The 18,249-nt window shown below is 37.1% G+C and overlaps 1 protein-coding gene across 6 annotated transcripts in view; it reads right to left on the bottom strand.

Annotated features, from left to right (window-relative positions):
* The window catches only part of SUCLG2 (succinate-CoA ligase GDP-forming subunit beta), a 243,497-nt gene that overhangs the window by 142,315 nt on the left and 82,933 nt on the right, over window positions 1-18,249 (bottom strand). The window contains exon 1 of one of the 6 annotated variants that reach the window (XM_045514424.2): window positions 11,163-11,206. The exons of the other annotated variants lie outside the window; for them this stretch is intronic. Within the exon in view, the coding sequence (XP_045370380.1) occupies window positions 11,163-11,187 (25 nt within the window). The 5' untranslated portion in view covers window positions 11,188-11,206. Of the gene's footprint in view, window positions 1-11,162; window positions 11,207-18,249 lie in introns of those variants that run through there. 6 annotated transcript variants of the gene reach the window in all.

Raw genomic sequence — 18,249 nt, 5'->3', positions numbered from 1 at the left:
ATCTTTGGTTATGGCTACTGTAGCAGGGGAACACTGCCTGTGTCAATGTGTTTGGGAGACCTAGGGTGGCATTGCTGCAAAGAAGAGCCCACTTGTGATTTGAAATTAAACAGTTGCTTTACTAAAGTGACAGATTTTTTTTAAAACCCATGTTTTTCATAAGCCTTTGAGTTCAACATGCAATTCTTATCATTCAACTAAGTCTAAAATTTCAACTTTCACTTTCAAGGTGGCTTTTGATTAAGGTTCAAACAACTCAAGTTGGACACACTAAACTCCCCTTCAGCAATTACTACCACTTATACATCTAATTTTTGTTTAACATTTTAAACTGAATTTATAAATTGAATATATCCATTTTCTTTCCTTAAGCAAGTCAACTGTCTGACCTAACAAGCAAAACTTTCTCAAGTACTAAATTGTACCAGTAATTTCCTAACAAATTACAATAAAAGATTCAGTGAATTTTAAAGCCATTATAATACTATTTATAATCTCTGGGAAAAGCCTTATCTTTCAGCATAAAAGTTACAAGAGTAATGTCAATTATTCAATTAAACATATAAAGTGGATTTAGCATCTATTTTGTTACTTTAATATGCCAAACTCTCTTAAACATTATAAACATAGCAACTAAAACAATACATGCAGATAATTAATAACTGATTAGGATTAATCATATGGGTTTTAGAAATTTCATCATCTATTTACTAAGTTATCAACCAACATGTAGCTAAAAGTAACATAATAGCTAAGGAAACACTTCTCAATCCTGAGTAATAAATGAGATCACAACAAGGAACTGAGATCACCCTGTCAGCCCTGGTGGGAGGGATTTTTCATGTGCTCCTGATAGACAGGTTAGAACTACTTTTAACAGCTTCCAAGACAAATGGGGTCCCCCAAACAGGGTGGTCTTGTGGTCAGTATATAATGCAGACTCACTCAGGTTATATCACTACCTAACTCTGCTGAATTCCATCTGATTTCAGCAGACAAAAGTCAGCCACCTTCTGTAGGGCTGTAGCTACTTCCCTCACTGCATATATGGTTTTATGTTTTAGGGGTTTTTTTGTTTTTTTTTTTTAACTTTTTAGGAATTTCAGTTGCCTTCTTACTGCTAGAGAACTTTAACGCCATTCCATGAGATCTTTTATGTTCTACTCTAATTCTTTCAAATGTCTATCAATTTGTCACTTGATTTAAGGAGATTAAATTCAGCACTTACTGGACCTCTATCAAGTTGGTGCTGGCTTTCTTTACACAATTCTTTACTGCCTCATGGAATTCAGAATTATTTTTGTTTCTTTCTTGTCTAGCAGTTAGAATTAGGTTTAGCTGTTGAGGGGCCAAAAACATTTAAACAATAATTTAAAAACTTTAAATAAGATATAAGTTTCATTTCTCTCTCACATAAAGTCCTGAAGAGAGTTGTTAAGAACTGGCGTCACAGTCCCGCAAAGTATCACTTCAACTTCATAGTCAAATTGGCTGCCATTGGTTGAAACCGAACCATAAGCCCACAGACAGCTATGCCAGGGACTAGGAAACACAGTCTTTGCTCCAGGCAGCCATATGCTTAGTGAAAACCTTTGGATTCCCTGGTACGTGAGAACAGGGGAAGCTGAGGGGGTGAAGGGGAATGCCAAGAAGGTACTGGTGCATGTCTTCTGGAACCCGAGTACACTGTTACTAAGGGAGGGAGAGAGGTGCCTCACAGAGAGACATAACTGAGCCCAGAACTGACGATGTTTGCAATGTGTGGAGGTGGTGGGCAAACAGCATACTTGGGAAACTGGTGATATCGATAGGTTACAATAAATTGATTGAAAAACTAAGTGTATATAGATGAGAGCCAGGTTCCTCCCTATTGGAGAAAGTATTCCCAAACATGGAAAGGTGGAGGGCTAGAAAGGACCCTGAGATTCGGGATTAGTATTGTAGGTACTAACTTAAACACAGTATTTTTTGTAGCGTACACAAAGAAATGTTTATTGATGTATGAGTGTGTTTGTAAATGTGTGTATGTAGAACAGAATAAATGTGAATATTTTATATACGTATACACATATATATATTTGTGCTTATATATTATGTATAGATATGTACATATGTGTTTGTGTGTATATGTGTATACACATACCCAACTGTCTCCCAAAATGGCTTAAAAGCAATGACACCTCAACAACAATGATCACAACTACATGCCTAGTGGTTTTCAAATACTACCTCTACTAAAAATAATCAGGGCTTCTTAGAGAAATGGCTAATACAACAGCTGGAACAAGAGAGGTGCAAGTTGAAATGGGAACATCTTGTGCTACAAAGTATGAAAGTGCTCACACAAATGATGAAGCCATGTCAAGAGTCCTTAAGAATGGATGACAATCTACTGAATGAAATAAGAATTCATAGGTCCTTGATATGAAAATGAGAACCACGAAGTGGCAACCATCACAGAGGTAACTGATTCAGGCAGGAGTAGTCCACGAAGGCCAAGGCTGGTGGGTGGACGTTAGATGAGGAAACACAATATTGGTGTAACCTCAGAATACCACCCCACACAATTCTAATTAATCACAAAAAGAAAATATCAAATGTAAGGTGGAGAAATCTGGCAGACACCACCTTGACCAATGGTGGGACAGGTCATGTACTTCCTGATTTGACCAACTGTGAGCAGGTGACCATTTATGGCATTTTTTAACAAGAATGCAGGGCCTGAATCTAATCATGAGGAGAAACTGAATGGACTCAGCCTGAGACATTCCCCGAAGGAAAGGCCTAGATGTTTTAAAACAAGGACTTGAAAACCAGGCAGAGGCCAAGGAAGTGTCCTAGAGTAGAAGAGAATGAACAGACATGACCAAATGTAACCTGTGCTCCTGACTTAGATTTTGGTTCAGGAAAGAAAAGGACACTCTTAGGACAGCTGGTGAAATCTGAATAAGCTCTGTGGACTGCATGGTAGTAGTGCATCAATCAGTATGTCTTCCTGACTTAAGAGAGCTGAATGGTGATGACAGGAGAGATTCCTTATTTACACACCATAATGTTGAGGGTGAAGACCCATCATGTCTGTAACTTGCTTTCAAATGTCAACAGTTGGGGAATTGGGGTCACAGTGATATGGGGGTTGTCTGCATGGTACTTAGAAGTCTCCATAAGTTTGAAATTACTTCAAAATAAAGTATTAAACTAAAAAAAAAAAAAGATTTTGGGGTCCATTATTCAAAAAGAAGAAGAGCCCTGGGACTGAGAGACAGATAGTGGTCCCTGCTGGTCAGGTCACAAATCATGCTACTGTATCTGCATCTTTCTTGTCTTTGTTCAGCACTACAGTCAAAATCCTTCTTCCCATCATCTCGGCCTAGTCAGTTACCTTAACAACATCATTTCCTTTCCTCTGGTCCATCAGTGAGATCCTAACCTAGTTAACCTAGTTTATGTCCAAACCAGTCACAGTTACCACAGGCAATACATTTTGAGGCAGATAACATGGTGTCTTCAACTCACAATATCTGTACAGCATTTATGAGCTTCTTGACACAGTCTTGCCCTGAGGCAGAAACTGAGCAAGAATAGAAGAATGGGAGTAACAGGCCAAGAAAATTGGAGAACAAATGTAATACTCAGGCAATGTGGGGAGCATGGGACAGAACAAAATGCAGACAATAAAAGAGAAATGAGAGCAGGTTTCAGAGATACAGCCTTGGGGCACTTTTACACCAAGCACAGAGACCATCCACCACAAAGACCTAACCTGGATTGGTATTTAACCAAAAAGTCCAATCAATGAGTATCTCAACTAGAATTCTAGACTCTGCTCTCACCAATGTAACTTACGTTTGCAGAACTATCACTCATAAGAAAAAGAATAAAGACTATGAAAAATCTCCTTCCTGGTTTCAAATCCACAGATCCCATCCTCAATGACCTAAAAGAAAGCTGGACACTTTAAGAAATACTGAGATCACAAATTGTGTAGTTATATATATATAACACTGTTGGTAATGTCAATTTAAGATGAACAGAGATTGTATCTGATGCCTATATAATATAGAGAATATAGTTATTATTTTAAAAAATGAACATTTTGCCGGCTTTTCACATTCAAATTCATACTCTATAAACATTTATTGAATTCCTACCACTCTGAGCCTTGAACACCAAGATGAATAAAACAGCCAGTGCTCTCACTGAGTCCACAGTCATGGAAGGACAGACATATAAACTAAAAAATTTAATGAAAAGCACATATGACATCAAATTGTTCAAAGTTTCTAGGTGCCAAATGAAGTACTGAACCTTAAGTTATGTTTTCGTTTTATTCTGTTTTAAAGTTGGGAGCCCGATTAAGGAAACTAAACAGTAGCTGTCAGCTTCATCAATTAAATATATCAAGTAATGTGCGATGTATCACTTAAATAAGGGGTTCCCATGGTTCATGATGGAATACTTGTGGCACTTCTTAATAATTCACAAATCTAGAAAAAAAGAATCAAAATCCCAAGAATTAGATTTTGATTCACAGCTAAGTTTGGAAATTTCCTGACTTAAATAACCATCACTACTTCTACCAAGAGTGACCTTAGCGCACTAAAATACTATCTGGCAAAATAAAGAACAGTTTCTTGGCTGTGAAATTCACAAGACTGTTGATTAATTCATTTGAATATGATTAAACTGCTTCCCTCTACCCTGTGTTTGTGGACAGTGAGAAACTAAGATGTTTGCTGTGCCATCCATTATTAATGACATTCCTTTCCAAAGGCTGTCCCTCTGACCTCTGTTTATCCCTCCTGGTCTCCTGTATGAGTTTATAGTTATTTGTTGTTATGTGCAATTACATCATGCTGAGTATCAGGACACCCCACAAGCTGTTAGCTATATTAACTTAATATTAGATTTCAGGGTGTGATTTCCAATTAATTTCATTTTCCATATGCACATGCAGCTCCATGGGAAGCCAGAATTATAGAGTAGCCATATGGTACCTCATAAGTAACAATTAAAACTAATTTTCTATTCTTTGACACACACACACACACACACACAAAATTATACGGTTTAAATGCCACAGAGAAAATTGAAACTTCAACAGCATCTGTAGCTCTCTAGAAAGAAGATGCCCCACTTTCCACATTTATGTCCTGATACTCCAGCTTCTAGCTCAGCAGCGGCTGGGTAAGGACTGAAGTCCCACCTGGCTGCCTGCATGTTTGTTTTGCTGCTGCTCTTCCCCAGGTGGAATGTCTCAGGGCAGCTGTGAGAAAGTGCTGGGCTGTCCATTTCGTATCAGTGAACTGGGCTGAAAGAATAATTTCCTTTTGAAACAGGTGATTTCTGGTAATAGAACTTTCCTACTGACCCATTCCCAAAAGGTGATGTCTGAAACAAAGCTGCCATCTGCCCAAGCCAGGAGGGAAAATCCACAGTCCCAATGAAAGCAGGTGATGTTTTTCAAGCAATGAATATAATTGTTCCAGGCTGAGGAGGGCTGGAGGAAGATCTCTCCCTCTGGAAACTAAGGCTAGCATGTTAATTGGATGGATGGTCCTTTTATACTTAGCATAGGGTATAATTTTGTCAATTCCCAAGAATTCCAGCAGAATCATCAGCTGGAAGGTTAAAAAAATAAAGTGAAACATATCAAGACTATATTCAGGATAAGCAATGTGAAAGAAAATAAAAACCTCAATTTTACTAGTCTTCCACAATTTGCAACTCTAAACTTGTCAAATTTTTATGTAAGAGCAAATAATACCACAGTGTAGATTTACTTTGAAGACTGCTGAAAAATGTCACTGTATCTCATTATTTCCCATTTTATGATGAATCTCCTCTGTGCCTAATATTTGCAGGCAGGACTGGCAGAGGAACTATGAGAGAGAAGCAAGAGGTCAGAGGTTTCTTCAAATTCTCATTTGCAGGTGAAAAAATTATCTACATGTCTCTTTATTAGAAAAAAAATTATCAGCGGTAAAACTTTGTGAAATTGGTATCAAAAACTTCATCAATAAAATTATAATGACTGTAAACAAAACTCTAAGTCACAGGTTGAACTGTGTCCTTCTGAAATTCATACACTTAAGACCTAATTTCCTATAACTCAGAATGTGATCTTTTTTGGAGATAGAGTCTTTGCAAAAATAGTTAAGATGAGATGATTAAGATGGATTCTAATCCAACATGACTAAAAAAGGAAAAATTTGGATACAGACACACATAGAGGAAACACCATATGAAGACAAAGGCACAGACCGGTGAGGCTTCTGTGCCAGGGAATGCCAAAGATGGCCAGCACACCTCCAGGAGCTAGGAGAGACGCAGGGAACAGACTCTCATTCACAGCCTCACGAGGAACCAACTTTCCCACAGCTTGGTCTTGGACTTCTAGGATTCAGGACTGTAAGACATTAAATTTTTGTTTTGAAGCCACCCAGGCTGTTACTTTGTTACAGCAGCCCTAGCAAACTAATACAGTCCATGCCATGCAGATAAAAGTCATGAGTCCTGCCTCTGCCATTCATTAGCTCTGTGACCTTGGGCAAGAGATTTCTCTAAACTGGATTTCCTCTCCCAAACAACCCTGCCGTAACAGCATCCTCCACACAGTGATGTGTGAGGGCAATGCAGATGAGTCCCTGTACCCACATTTCTAACCACCCAACTTCGTGAGTAAGTCAGCCTCTGCCACTGTGGGATAACTCAGGTGACCTGCTAGTGCCTCCTCCCAGTAACTCCAGCATCCCTGGATCATATACCCACCTCCCTTTTCACATCCTGGGAATAACAAACTCCTCTCTTCTTCCAAGTTACTAAATAGCAAAAGTTCCATAATTCCAGGTTTTCTGCCCAACCTTGAGATGTTCTAGGTGCCAGCGATCACTACTGATATTCTATTAATATCATTAAACAGACAAGCCCCCCCCCAAGTCCCATTTTCTTCCTTCTGCCCTCACCCACACTCACAAAGTGAATATAAAAACAGCACAACAAACATAAAATCAGCAAATTAATATAAATACAGTTGTTTACTTTGCTCATCTAGAATGGTAGACTTCTAATCCTGCCAGATGCTTGGAGAATTTAAAAAAAAAAAAAAACCCTTTGATAGCTAACTTTTTTTTCTGTAAGTAGCAACACAACCCTCTCAGTCATTTAGTATTATATTCAGTTTCTCTTATTCCCAGAGGCTACTTGCACCTTGTTCTAATGACTCCTACAAACGTACTAAGCTAAAGTAGTAAGTACCTGCCTCTTACCTTTTTGTTGCAAGAAGTTAATCACCACTAAACACAGCAGTTATTCACTCTCCTGCCAGTGGACACTGATGAACACCAAGGAAATGAAGTCAGTTCCTTGATATCTTTTGCTTTCTTGCATTAATTTTAGATTAAACACTGCCAACATTAAGACAACATTTTATGTGACATTTACCACTAAGCAAATATTAAAGGTCTTGACAACTATTTAAAAAATACCCTCTTGCCTGAAAAAAGAACAGCACAAAGCTTAGCAGCTGCAGCATCCTACCTCCTTTACTAACTAACCATATAAACAAAAAAGAGCTGGAAGATTATGTGTATCTTCATATTCCAGCAAAAGTAAATATTTGGAAAAACAAAGGTTTGATCAAACACTTCTCCTCCTCAATATTCAATCATCTTTCAATCATTCCCTCAGTTTCCTTCTTTTTTCACTCTCTATTCCCACCACCTCCATGAAAATAATTTAAATTCTTGGAGAGTTTCACTTTTCAATGGTGAACACTCAAAATTCAGATGAAATGAAATAGCTGTGTTTATCATGTGCATCTTAGGTTTCTATACTCCTGTCTTTATCAGTTTAAAATGCAGACAAATACACACATGACACACACTTAGGTAAATAAATCTAATGGTCACTGGTCTGCTATCAAAGCACATTAGAGGGGTTTCCAAAGCCCAATCTATCGTCTTTTGAAGGTCATTCCTCTGTTTATTGGTCAGGGGACTTCAGATCATAAAGTTAGACCCAATCACCAGGCCAGACCAACACTTATTTTCCACCAACGTTTTAGCCCTCTTCCTACATCACTGCCTCCATTCCCTTTTCCATTCCTATGGAATAAGGGGAACAGGTCAGTGAAAGGATGAAAAGTCATTGTTCATTAAAAGCCATCAAGTGCCCTTTCAGCACCTTCCCTTCAGACAGATGAGCGGAGCATAAACATTTTCACTGTAAACTCTTTCCTGCATAATCTTCAGTCCTGAAACTTTTCCTTCAGGATCTTCTATGCTTGCCCTAACAACCCAAGCCCCCAGTTTTATGTCACAAGAAGGCAATACGATATTAATGGTCAAGAGTATGGCAAATTACATGAAAATTTTCAACATCAATTTTCTTGTCTGAAAGAAGAAGGTCACATCTTTTACCTCATAAGGTTACTGAAGAATTAAAATGACCTGATTTTTATAAACTGCCCTATGACAACACCTGGCACCAAATAAGTGCTCAGTAGATGTTGGTTCCTATTACTGCTGTGAATACTAATCTTATTAAGGCAAAAATTTTTTAATTCATGAAAACATTAGTGGGCTATGTATGTTTACACACACATATGGATCAAATATATATATATATTTTAATAGGGGGAAGAACAAAAGGAAGAAAACTTCAAGATTATAATACTTCCTTCTAGAAAAATCAAGCATATCTGGAATAGCAATGCATTTGACCAATCTCATATGTTCTTTCTTCTTATAAAAAGAGCAAGCTGCTAGCATCAGAAGTAAACATTCTCCATTTTTTGGACAGCTTTCTTCCCCTTGGAACATTACATCTGAAGTGTTAGATCCTAGCATAGACACTTTGTTGAGCTGATTTAGAGGGCTCAATGGGTTGATTTTTTTTTCCTGCTAGTACTCACTCTGATATATATTTCATATTGGAACTTGATTTAGAGTTTTGGCAACCTACAAAGAGTCTTCCCAAACAGGGAAGGAAGTAAGTTGGTGTGGCATACTATATTAGTTAAACTGGGTGGAAACCAAACACCACAATTATAATCTCTATGTGAACCATAATGAACAAGATTTCCTAAATGAAATCCTCTCTTGTGAGTGCTTTGCATCCCTGTTTTAACTGTCTTTTTCAGAATCTGCACATAATAGTCAGAGCTTGAAATCCTGGTACTCCAGTAGAAAAATATTGTAATTTAAAAAAATAATAATTGAGATAAACATATAATGCTATTTGTAACCTTAAAGCAACATTTTTCCTTTTCATTAAAAATAAAATGTACCTTGTATTATAGAACTTCTATTTTTCCTACAGGATTTTTTTAATAATGAATATATATTAGATTTTCAAACTGTGGCACCTGAAAATCAAAGTAATGGTAGTCTAATGGAATCAATCAGAACTTATCTTGAATAGAAATTGACATGACTGCATTATTAGATATGTGCTATGTGCCAGGCCCTGTGCTAGGTGCTGGGGATAGAGAAGAAAATATAATAAACAGGGTATTTGCTTTCACTGGGCTTATGTCCTGTCTCTGCTGGGGAAAGGGGGTTCATTCCACAAATAATTTCAGAAACTCTTTGATGGAGACATACATACTTTTTAATAGTTCCTAACTTATAAAAAGTTAGTAATAAAAATTCTACTGATTATAGTTTTCTTTTGAACAGGTCTACAGTAACATTACAGGATGCCTTGGGGGTATCTATGTGAAAACCAGTTATTTTATGATTTCAGCTTACCCCCAACTCTATAATCTAATATTAGTTATTAAATACAAACATTCCATGTTTCTAAAAATGTTAACACATATCACTGGTCACTGGAGTCCAAACCACTGAACAGTGGCATACAAACAAATACCCTTCATAATCCATTGGCATGAGAAATCCCACGGCCCCCAAGACGCCTTCCAGACTGCCAGCTAAGGTTTTTTTTCCAGGATAACTTAACCATATTTCTACTACTATGTTTATCGCCTTGTACTAGAGAAATCTGTTACCTTCCATAACCTGTGAGCACCTCTGGTGCAGGAACTATGCCTCATTCATGTGTTACCAGCACTCTCCCCAGTGTCTGGGACACTGCAGTTACTCAGTACAGGTCTGCTGAATGAATCTGTGACAGAGGGTGAACGGAAACCCTACAGTTTTCCAAGGTTCCACAGAGCACATCACTGCTTAAAACGAAAACACTCTAAAATTCTCATCCATCTTGTCTGTCTACCATACCTGAAAATCATTCCTTTTTCTTCTTATCTTCACTTTACTAAGGTGTACCCCATTTCAGTTACTGTGGTGACAACCTGGGCTCTGTCAGTCAGAGAGTCCACAGCCTACCGAAAGGAATCACACACCTGTCCCCCTAAGATAAGATTCTAAACTCAAAACAAGTACTTGTAGGGAGATGCTCAAGCATCAGGCCACTGATGAGCCTTTTTTATGACTGCTTCTCTGAAGATGGTGAGTATTCCAGTGTGTCTTTGACCTTATAAAGTTTTGTCTCTACTCCTTGGGTTGCAAATTTAGGGTCAATTTAGAGAAATCAACCCAAAAATCCTACAGGAGGAAAATGGTTAAATAAGTTCTAATTCATCAACTAAAAGACCCTAATACAATCATTACAATTACGTTTCAGAGGGATATTTAACAATAAGAGAAAGTTTTCACATTCTGTTAATGTAAAAAGCAGACTACAATTGTATAAACACTATGACTTACATTTTGTGAAATAAGGCTATATAGTTAATATATGTATATACTAGCATATAGAAAAATAAATGGGACGACTCTGTGAACAAATTAAATGGGTGACTTTTACTTCCTTCTTTATAATTCTCTCTAGTTTTAACTTTTTCTATAATGACCATGAATTACTTACAGAAATTCTGAAAATAATGTCTTTTTTTTAAAGTAAAAAACATATGTTCTTAATAGATAATTAGAGTGGATCTTGCAAAGTAACAATTTCTCTACTATCTTCCACTAATACACTTTTTATATTTTTTAATTGACTTGTATTCATTAAAAACACATATACCAGAAGTAAACATGAGCTACTACGCTTCTCTCAATAGCAAATAAAATTAAACTTGAATTTTTAAGAAATTTGAAAAATAAAATTATCTAGGATTTTAAAGATTTAACACTTACCTTTATAATTATGGATTTCTTCCATTCTTTATTTTAATGTCTCCTAAGTACAATATGTTTAACCGCCTTTGGAAAGGAGGAATAAATATCAATGAGATAACAACAACAAAACCTTTTTAAACATAAGGTAATGCTACATTTTACTATGAGAAAACTATACCTCTTATATCAGGAATTTCAAGACTAAAAGAAACGAGTAACTTGAAAACATTCTGACAATCTTTTTATTCACTTTGCTCTTTATTCACACTCTCGCTGAAGAAAATTCTAGTCTCTCTTTAATTTATTCTATTTGGGAAGAGGTTGCTTAAAGTCCACCAGAGAGATAGGACCCAAACAAGCATCTCACCTTGCCCTGAGTTGAGACTGCCAGCTTCTCCTTTTGATCTTTCTTTCACTGGAAGAAACTAAAATTGATTTTTTCCCAGTTGAACCAAAGCAGAGGAGGGGCAATGTTTTATTAAAAGATTCTTCATTCCCATAGCATAAACCATCTTCTTTCTTTATACAAAAAGAAAACCTGCCTTTTTCTTCTTGAGAAAATGTTTTCAGAAACTACTGCTCTAGAAAGTTAACTCAACTGTATGTAACACAAGGGGGGGGGGCAGAAAAGATGATGATGACAACAGTATTTCCTAGTTACCTCAGGAAAGAATAAGACATGTGTTGATTAGCTCCCTCAAGAATAGTCAGTACAAATGAAACTCCACCAAAATGTGAAGCACGGGCACCTCAGAGATCGGTCTTCCATGACTTTCACTGTACCTGAGAGGAAGACCACAAGAGCCAAAGGACTGTAAGAGTCACTGAACATTCTTTTCGATTTAAGAAAAATACAGTTGGGCCTAAATGTGCTAAAGAAAAAGGCAACAGAATAAGGGGAATCCAAAATGATTCCTTGAAAGAGAAAAGGGTGCTGAACGTGGTTTCCCAACAAATGGTGGAACACAGCCAGCTACAACTCTGAAGGAAAAACACCAAATAAATTTTAAAGTAGCAAAGTAAGGGAAGAAAGAAAAAAATAATAAAAGACTAAAAAATAATACAGTTCTTTGGCCCCATGTAAGCCTGAGATTCCATAGCAACACAAAAAGAGGCAAATGAGAGAAAATATCAGAAAATGATGCTTTCCAATTTTGTCTTTTTAAAAATAGGTTTTATTTTTTAGAGCAGTTATAGGTTCACAGCAAAATTGAGCAGAAGGTATAGAGAATTCCCACACAACCCCTGTCCTCACACCCTCACAGCCTCCCCACTATCAACATCCCTAACCAGAGTGCTACCTTCTTTACAACTGATGAACCTATACTGACAAATCATAATCACTAGAAGTCCATAGTTTACATTAAGGTTCACTCTTGGTGCTGTATATTCTGTGGGTTTGGACATATGTATAATGACATGTATCTGTCATTATAGTATCATACAAAGTAGTTTCTCAGCCCTAAAAATCCTCTGTGCTCCACCTATTCACCCCTCCCTCCCTTCCTCCTAACCCATGGCAACCACTCATCTTTTACCATCTCAAAAATTTTGTCATAATGTCAATAGTTGGAATCATACAGTCTGTAGCCTTTCCAGATTGGGTTCTTTTATTTAGTAACATGCATTTAAGTTTCCTCCATGTATTTTTATAGCTTGATAGTTCATTTCTTTTTAGTGTTAAAAAGTATTCCATTGTCTGGATGTTTCACAGTTTATTTATCCATTAACCTACTAAAGGATTTCTTGGATGCTTCCAAATTTTGGCAATTATGAATAAAGTTGCTATAAACATCCACGTGCAAGGTTTTGAACAGATAAGTGACTTCTTTTTTTAAGGAAAGGTCATAAATACTTTCTGAACACAAACTTCAAATCCTTAAAATTATCTTGCCTCTTTCTCCCAAGAGCAGCAAGCTTTTAAAACTAAATACTGAAAGGTCTTAGAACAATTTTAGAGCTATTTAGGGAAAATATTCCTAAATCTGAGTGAAGGTTATTTACAGAAGTTAAAATTGTATCAAAAACTTATTTAGGAATGATGACCAGACTGTTGAACTTTTCAATTATGATTCCTAATCCTATCTGGAATCCTGAAATTATCAAGCTTACTAAAGCAAATGCATTAATTCTCTCCTTTTACGATTCATTAATTCAATTATTTCTTACAAGAAATGAGGCCAACAAAAACCTCAAAATATTCCTGAGGATACTCCAGATCAGAATTTTCAATTCTCTTTAAACACAATTCTCTAATACTCAGGGAACTTACTGTTTATTAGTTTGTTACAACTATTTGTGAAGATGCCTGTCTAGCCATCTTGACTGCAACTTCTAAGCATATAAAGGTAAAGTAAAACTTAATACTTCTCTTTCTCATATGCAGAACTAAACATATTTACTTTCGCCAGGAGTTGTGGGGGTAAAGCTGTTGTGCCCAAAATGGAGAGGGCAGCGATGCTGCCTCAGTAAACCCGAAGGCAGGGTCGCCACCCCAGTGGGCTCAGAAGACAGAGCATCATAAAAACAAAGAGGATTATTCTTGAACCTTAAAATCTAACAGAATTTGCCCTGTTAGGTTTTGACTTTGCTTGGAACTTGCTTTTGAAATGGGAATTTCTATCCTATGTCTGTCCCACCACTGTATTTTGGAAACAGATAGCTTGTCTGGTTTCAGAGTTTCATAGCTGGAGAGGATTAATCTTCTGCCTCAAGATTAATCATATTTGGAGTCTCACCCATGGCTGACTTACATGAACTCTTGGATTTACAGCTCACATTGGAATGGATTAATACATTTGGGGCTGTAGGGATGGGGTAAGCACGTTTTGCATGAAAGAAGGACAAGAATTTGGAAGTGGGGGAAGACTAGAGGGCAGAATGTCAAGGGCTGAATGGTGACCCTGCCAAAATTCATATGCTGAAGTCCCAATCCCCAGTCCCAAAGGATGTAACCATTTTTAGAAGGTCCTTCAAGAGATGATTACGTTAAAATAAGGCCATTGGAGTAGAGCCCTAATCCATTATGATTAGTGTCCCTATAAAAGGGAGACACCAGGTGGGCTCAAAGAAAGGAACATGTGAGGACACAGCAAGAAAGCGGCCATCTGTAAGTCAAGGAGAGAGGCCTCAGGATGAAACAAATCCTGTCAACACCTTGATCTTATATTTCAAGACTGCAGGACTGTAAGAAGTAAATTTTTTGTGTTTAAGCCACAGTAAAGCCTTCAGTGCACCTAATTTGCACATAATCCTAATTTGCCTGCAAATCACACTGGTTCTAAACTTGTCCCTCACCCAGGATATTTGACAGTGTCTGGACACATTTTTAGTGGTCTCAACTGAGGGATGCTACTAGATTTTAAGGAGTAGAGGCCAAGGATGTTACTGAACATCCTACAATGCATAAAAATGCTCCCAAAACAAAGGATTACCTAATCCAAAGTGTCAACGGTGTCAAGTTTGAGAACCCCTGCATTAGACTCTTGAGAATAACTGGGTAAAACTCCAGATCTGAGATGACAACTCTAGAATCAGAGAGGAAGCAGCACCCTGAATTCCAAGGATGAGTGTTCAAATGCCCATTCCACGTAAACCAACATGGTTTGCTGTTGGGCAAACTTCTAAACCTTTGGCTCCCCCAACTTCCTCTTTTGTAATATGAAACTAATGATTAAGATTTACTCCACAGAATTGTTTACAGAAGACATGAAGTCGTATATTAAAATGAGTTAGCAAAGTATTTGGTTCAAAGTCAGCATTGGCTGAATGTTCATTCTATGTCACTTAATCGTTCTTGTATAATAAAAAGCATTAAAAAAAATTTGTACTGACTGGGACACTGGAAACAGCAGGTTTACAAAACAGTTTTTCTTGATTTTTTGCAGAATAGATAGATGACTCCTTGGTATCACAAATATGAGCTGCCAACAAATTAAGTATTACTTTCTCTGAAAAATTTGTGTTCTCTACTCATTGTTTTTTTTCTCTTTCCTTCCATTATTACTATACATGACAGCTATTTTGTGTGCCCAAGAAGTAACATTTATATCACACATGAGAGTTAGAGGCAGTGACAAAGAAAATAAACCACGCAATCCAATGATGACACTGCTGGGCTGTCAGCTGAACACAAGCACCTGTTAAACTCAACTACCAGGTAAGTGACTCCCTCCTATAGGACCATCTCCCAGAAAATTACAAATTACCCCATACTTGAGCTCCTTAAGGGCACAGATCTGTGCATATTAGATCCCAGAACTAAAAGGGATTAATTTATTTCCTTTTGTTCTGTGTCTTCCACCACCCTCTATGCTGAAGTGAATTCCTCAAACAAGAGGCATAACTTTTCCCTCTCAAGGCCCAAAACCTATCACTAGAACTGGTGTGCTGCACGGGTTAATTCCTATCTCATGGATGGATGAGAGAACAGATGGGCTGAAGGCCAAATAGATGAAAAAGTATAAGAGCAAATGGAGGAACAAACAGAAATACAAATAAATGGATAATCAAAATGGTTCTTTCTTTAACTTATAAGCAGCACTACTATGAATTTCTGCTTGTACTTGCACAAATTGAGTGTTCTTACAATATACGCACAGAACATACCTATTCAAAAACAGAACCTGGTTTATAGCCACACTCTAAACAAGGAATAAATGGGTTCTCCCAATTCTAATGAGAGCAGTGAAAACAGGTTTGATCTTTGCTGGGAGTAAGCTGTTTTCCATTTTGTAGCACCATAACATATACTCCAGATTAAAGCAGCCAGGAATACAGCAAATATCATACTTAATGGAAACATCCTACTTAATTGGTCTCATTGAGCTAATATCAAGGTATTAGCAGGGCTGTGTCCCTTTTTGGAAGCTGTACAGGAAGACCGTGTCTTTCCTCATTTACGTTATTAACAGAATTCAGTTCCTGGAGTTGTAGTACTGAGATCCCTGTTTGCTTGCTGACTGGCAGCTGAGGGTGGTTTCCAAGTTCTAGAGACCACCCATGTTCCTTGGCTGGTGGCTGACTTCTGCCATCTTCAAAGCCAGCAACAGTGGGTCAAGTCTCTATCATGCTCAAGGATTTTTCGCCTTCTTTCATATTATAACTCTGACCTAGCATGGAAAGGTTCTCCATATTTAAGTATGTAAATGATTAGACTGAGTCCACCCAGTGATCCAGGATAATCTGCCATCTCAACACTCATACCTCCAAAGTTCCTTCTGCCATATAAGCCAGCACAGTCATAGGTTCTGGTGATTATGGCATGGACACCTTTGGGGGGCTTTTTCTGTCTACCCTATGGTATAAGGATAGATACATAAATCAGTGGAACCAACTGAAAGTCCAGAAATAAATCCTTACACTCATAGTCAACTGATTTTTGAAAAATATGTCAAGCCAATTCATTGGAAAAGCGCAGTCTATTTTAAAAAATGGTGCTGGGACAATTGCAAAAAGATGAACTTAGACCCTCATCTCACATGATATAGAAAAATGGACTCAAAATGAACTACAGACTTAAACATAGAGCTAAAAATAGTAAAACTTTTAGAAGAAAATACAGAAGAAAATCTTTGACCTCTGGGCTAGGTAAAAAATTCTTCAATATGATACTCAAAACACAGTACAGAAAAGAAAGTGGTGATAAGATGGACCTCATCAAAATTCTAGACCTTTGCACTTCCAATAGCACCATTAGAAAAATGAAGTGACCGGTAACAGTCTGAGAGAAAATACTAGCAAAACAAGTATCTATAAAAGGATTGTCTTCAGGATTTATGAATAACACTTACTATTCTGTAGTAACAAGACAAGTCTCCTCAAAAAACAGGCAAAGATATGATTAATTTACCAAAAATTTAGACGAATGGCCAATGAATACATAAAAAAATGCTCAACATGTCAGTAGGAAAATGCAAATTAAAACCACTCCACACCCACTAGAATAGCTATAATAAAAGAGACAAAAAATAACAAATGCTGGTGTGGAGGTAAAGAACTGTGCACTGTTGAAAGAAATGTGAAATAGTACATTACTTTAGAAAACAGTTTGGTGGTTTCTCAAAAAGCTAAATACAGAGTTACCATATCACTCAGCAAATTCTAATCCTAGGTAAGACTTGCATATGAATAGTCATAGCAGCATTATTAACAATAGGTCCAAACTGGAAACAGTCTAAATATCCACTCACTGTGAATGGATAGACAAAATGTAGTGTTACCCATACAACAGAACTGTTATTCAGCAACACAAAAGAACTTAGACACAAAAGGCCACATATCATGATTCAGTATCTGTGAACTATCCAGAAAAGGCAAACTTCAAGAGACAGAAAGTAAATTAGAGGTTGCCTGGGGATGGGATAAAAATGGGGATTAACCATAAATGGTCATCAGGGATATTACTGGGAAGGGAGGAATGAAAATCTCTAAAACCTATTTAAGATGATGGTTGCACAACTTAAATATTACTAAAAGCCATCAAATTTTACACTTAAAATGGGTAAATTAATGATATGTAAAATGTTTCTCTATAAAGTTGTTTAAAAATGATTTATAAAAAAAAAGAAAAATAGGAAATCCATGAGAAACATTCAAGTAGGAAACATGTGATCTTCAAAAAGCATCAAATTAATGCTTGCAAAAGTGAATAAACAAAAAGCTGGATTGAAAACAAACAAACAAAAAACTTAATTTCACCCAGACAGATTTGAAGAAACTAAATGACAAGAGGTCAATTGTCTACTCTATTCCAGGCAGCTATTCTCTGGATCTATCTAGAGGAAGTGAGCATTTCCCATCACTACATCCTCTTCCCGTGAAATACAGGAACATTCACGAAACAGACTTGATTGGCACTCCATCTCCATGGACAGCTAAGCCCTTTTTACCCTAGCTTTCTGCATAAGCACAACTGACTGGATATACTGGGAAAAATGTGTTTCCTTGATATTTTGACACCAAAGTTGTCATGGACATGACTGTAACTATAAACCTAATTATTCATCAATCAACAGGATGGTGAACAGAGGACAGAACACCTCAACATCATCTCAGATCAAGTCTTATCTTCAGGACAGGTTCACTGAATTTGCAGAAACACTGC

This window comes from Camelus bactrianus, chromosome 17 (genome assembly GCF_048773025.1).
Source record: "Camelus bactrianus isolate YW-2024 breed Bactrian camel chromosome 17, ASM4877302v1, whole genome shotgun sequence".
Lineage (NCBI taxonomy): Eukaryota > Metazoa > Chordata > Mammalia > Artiodactyla > Camelidae > Camelus > Camelus bactrianus.
This window is presented reverse-complemented; position numbering and strand designations above follow the sequence as displayed.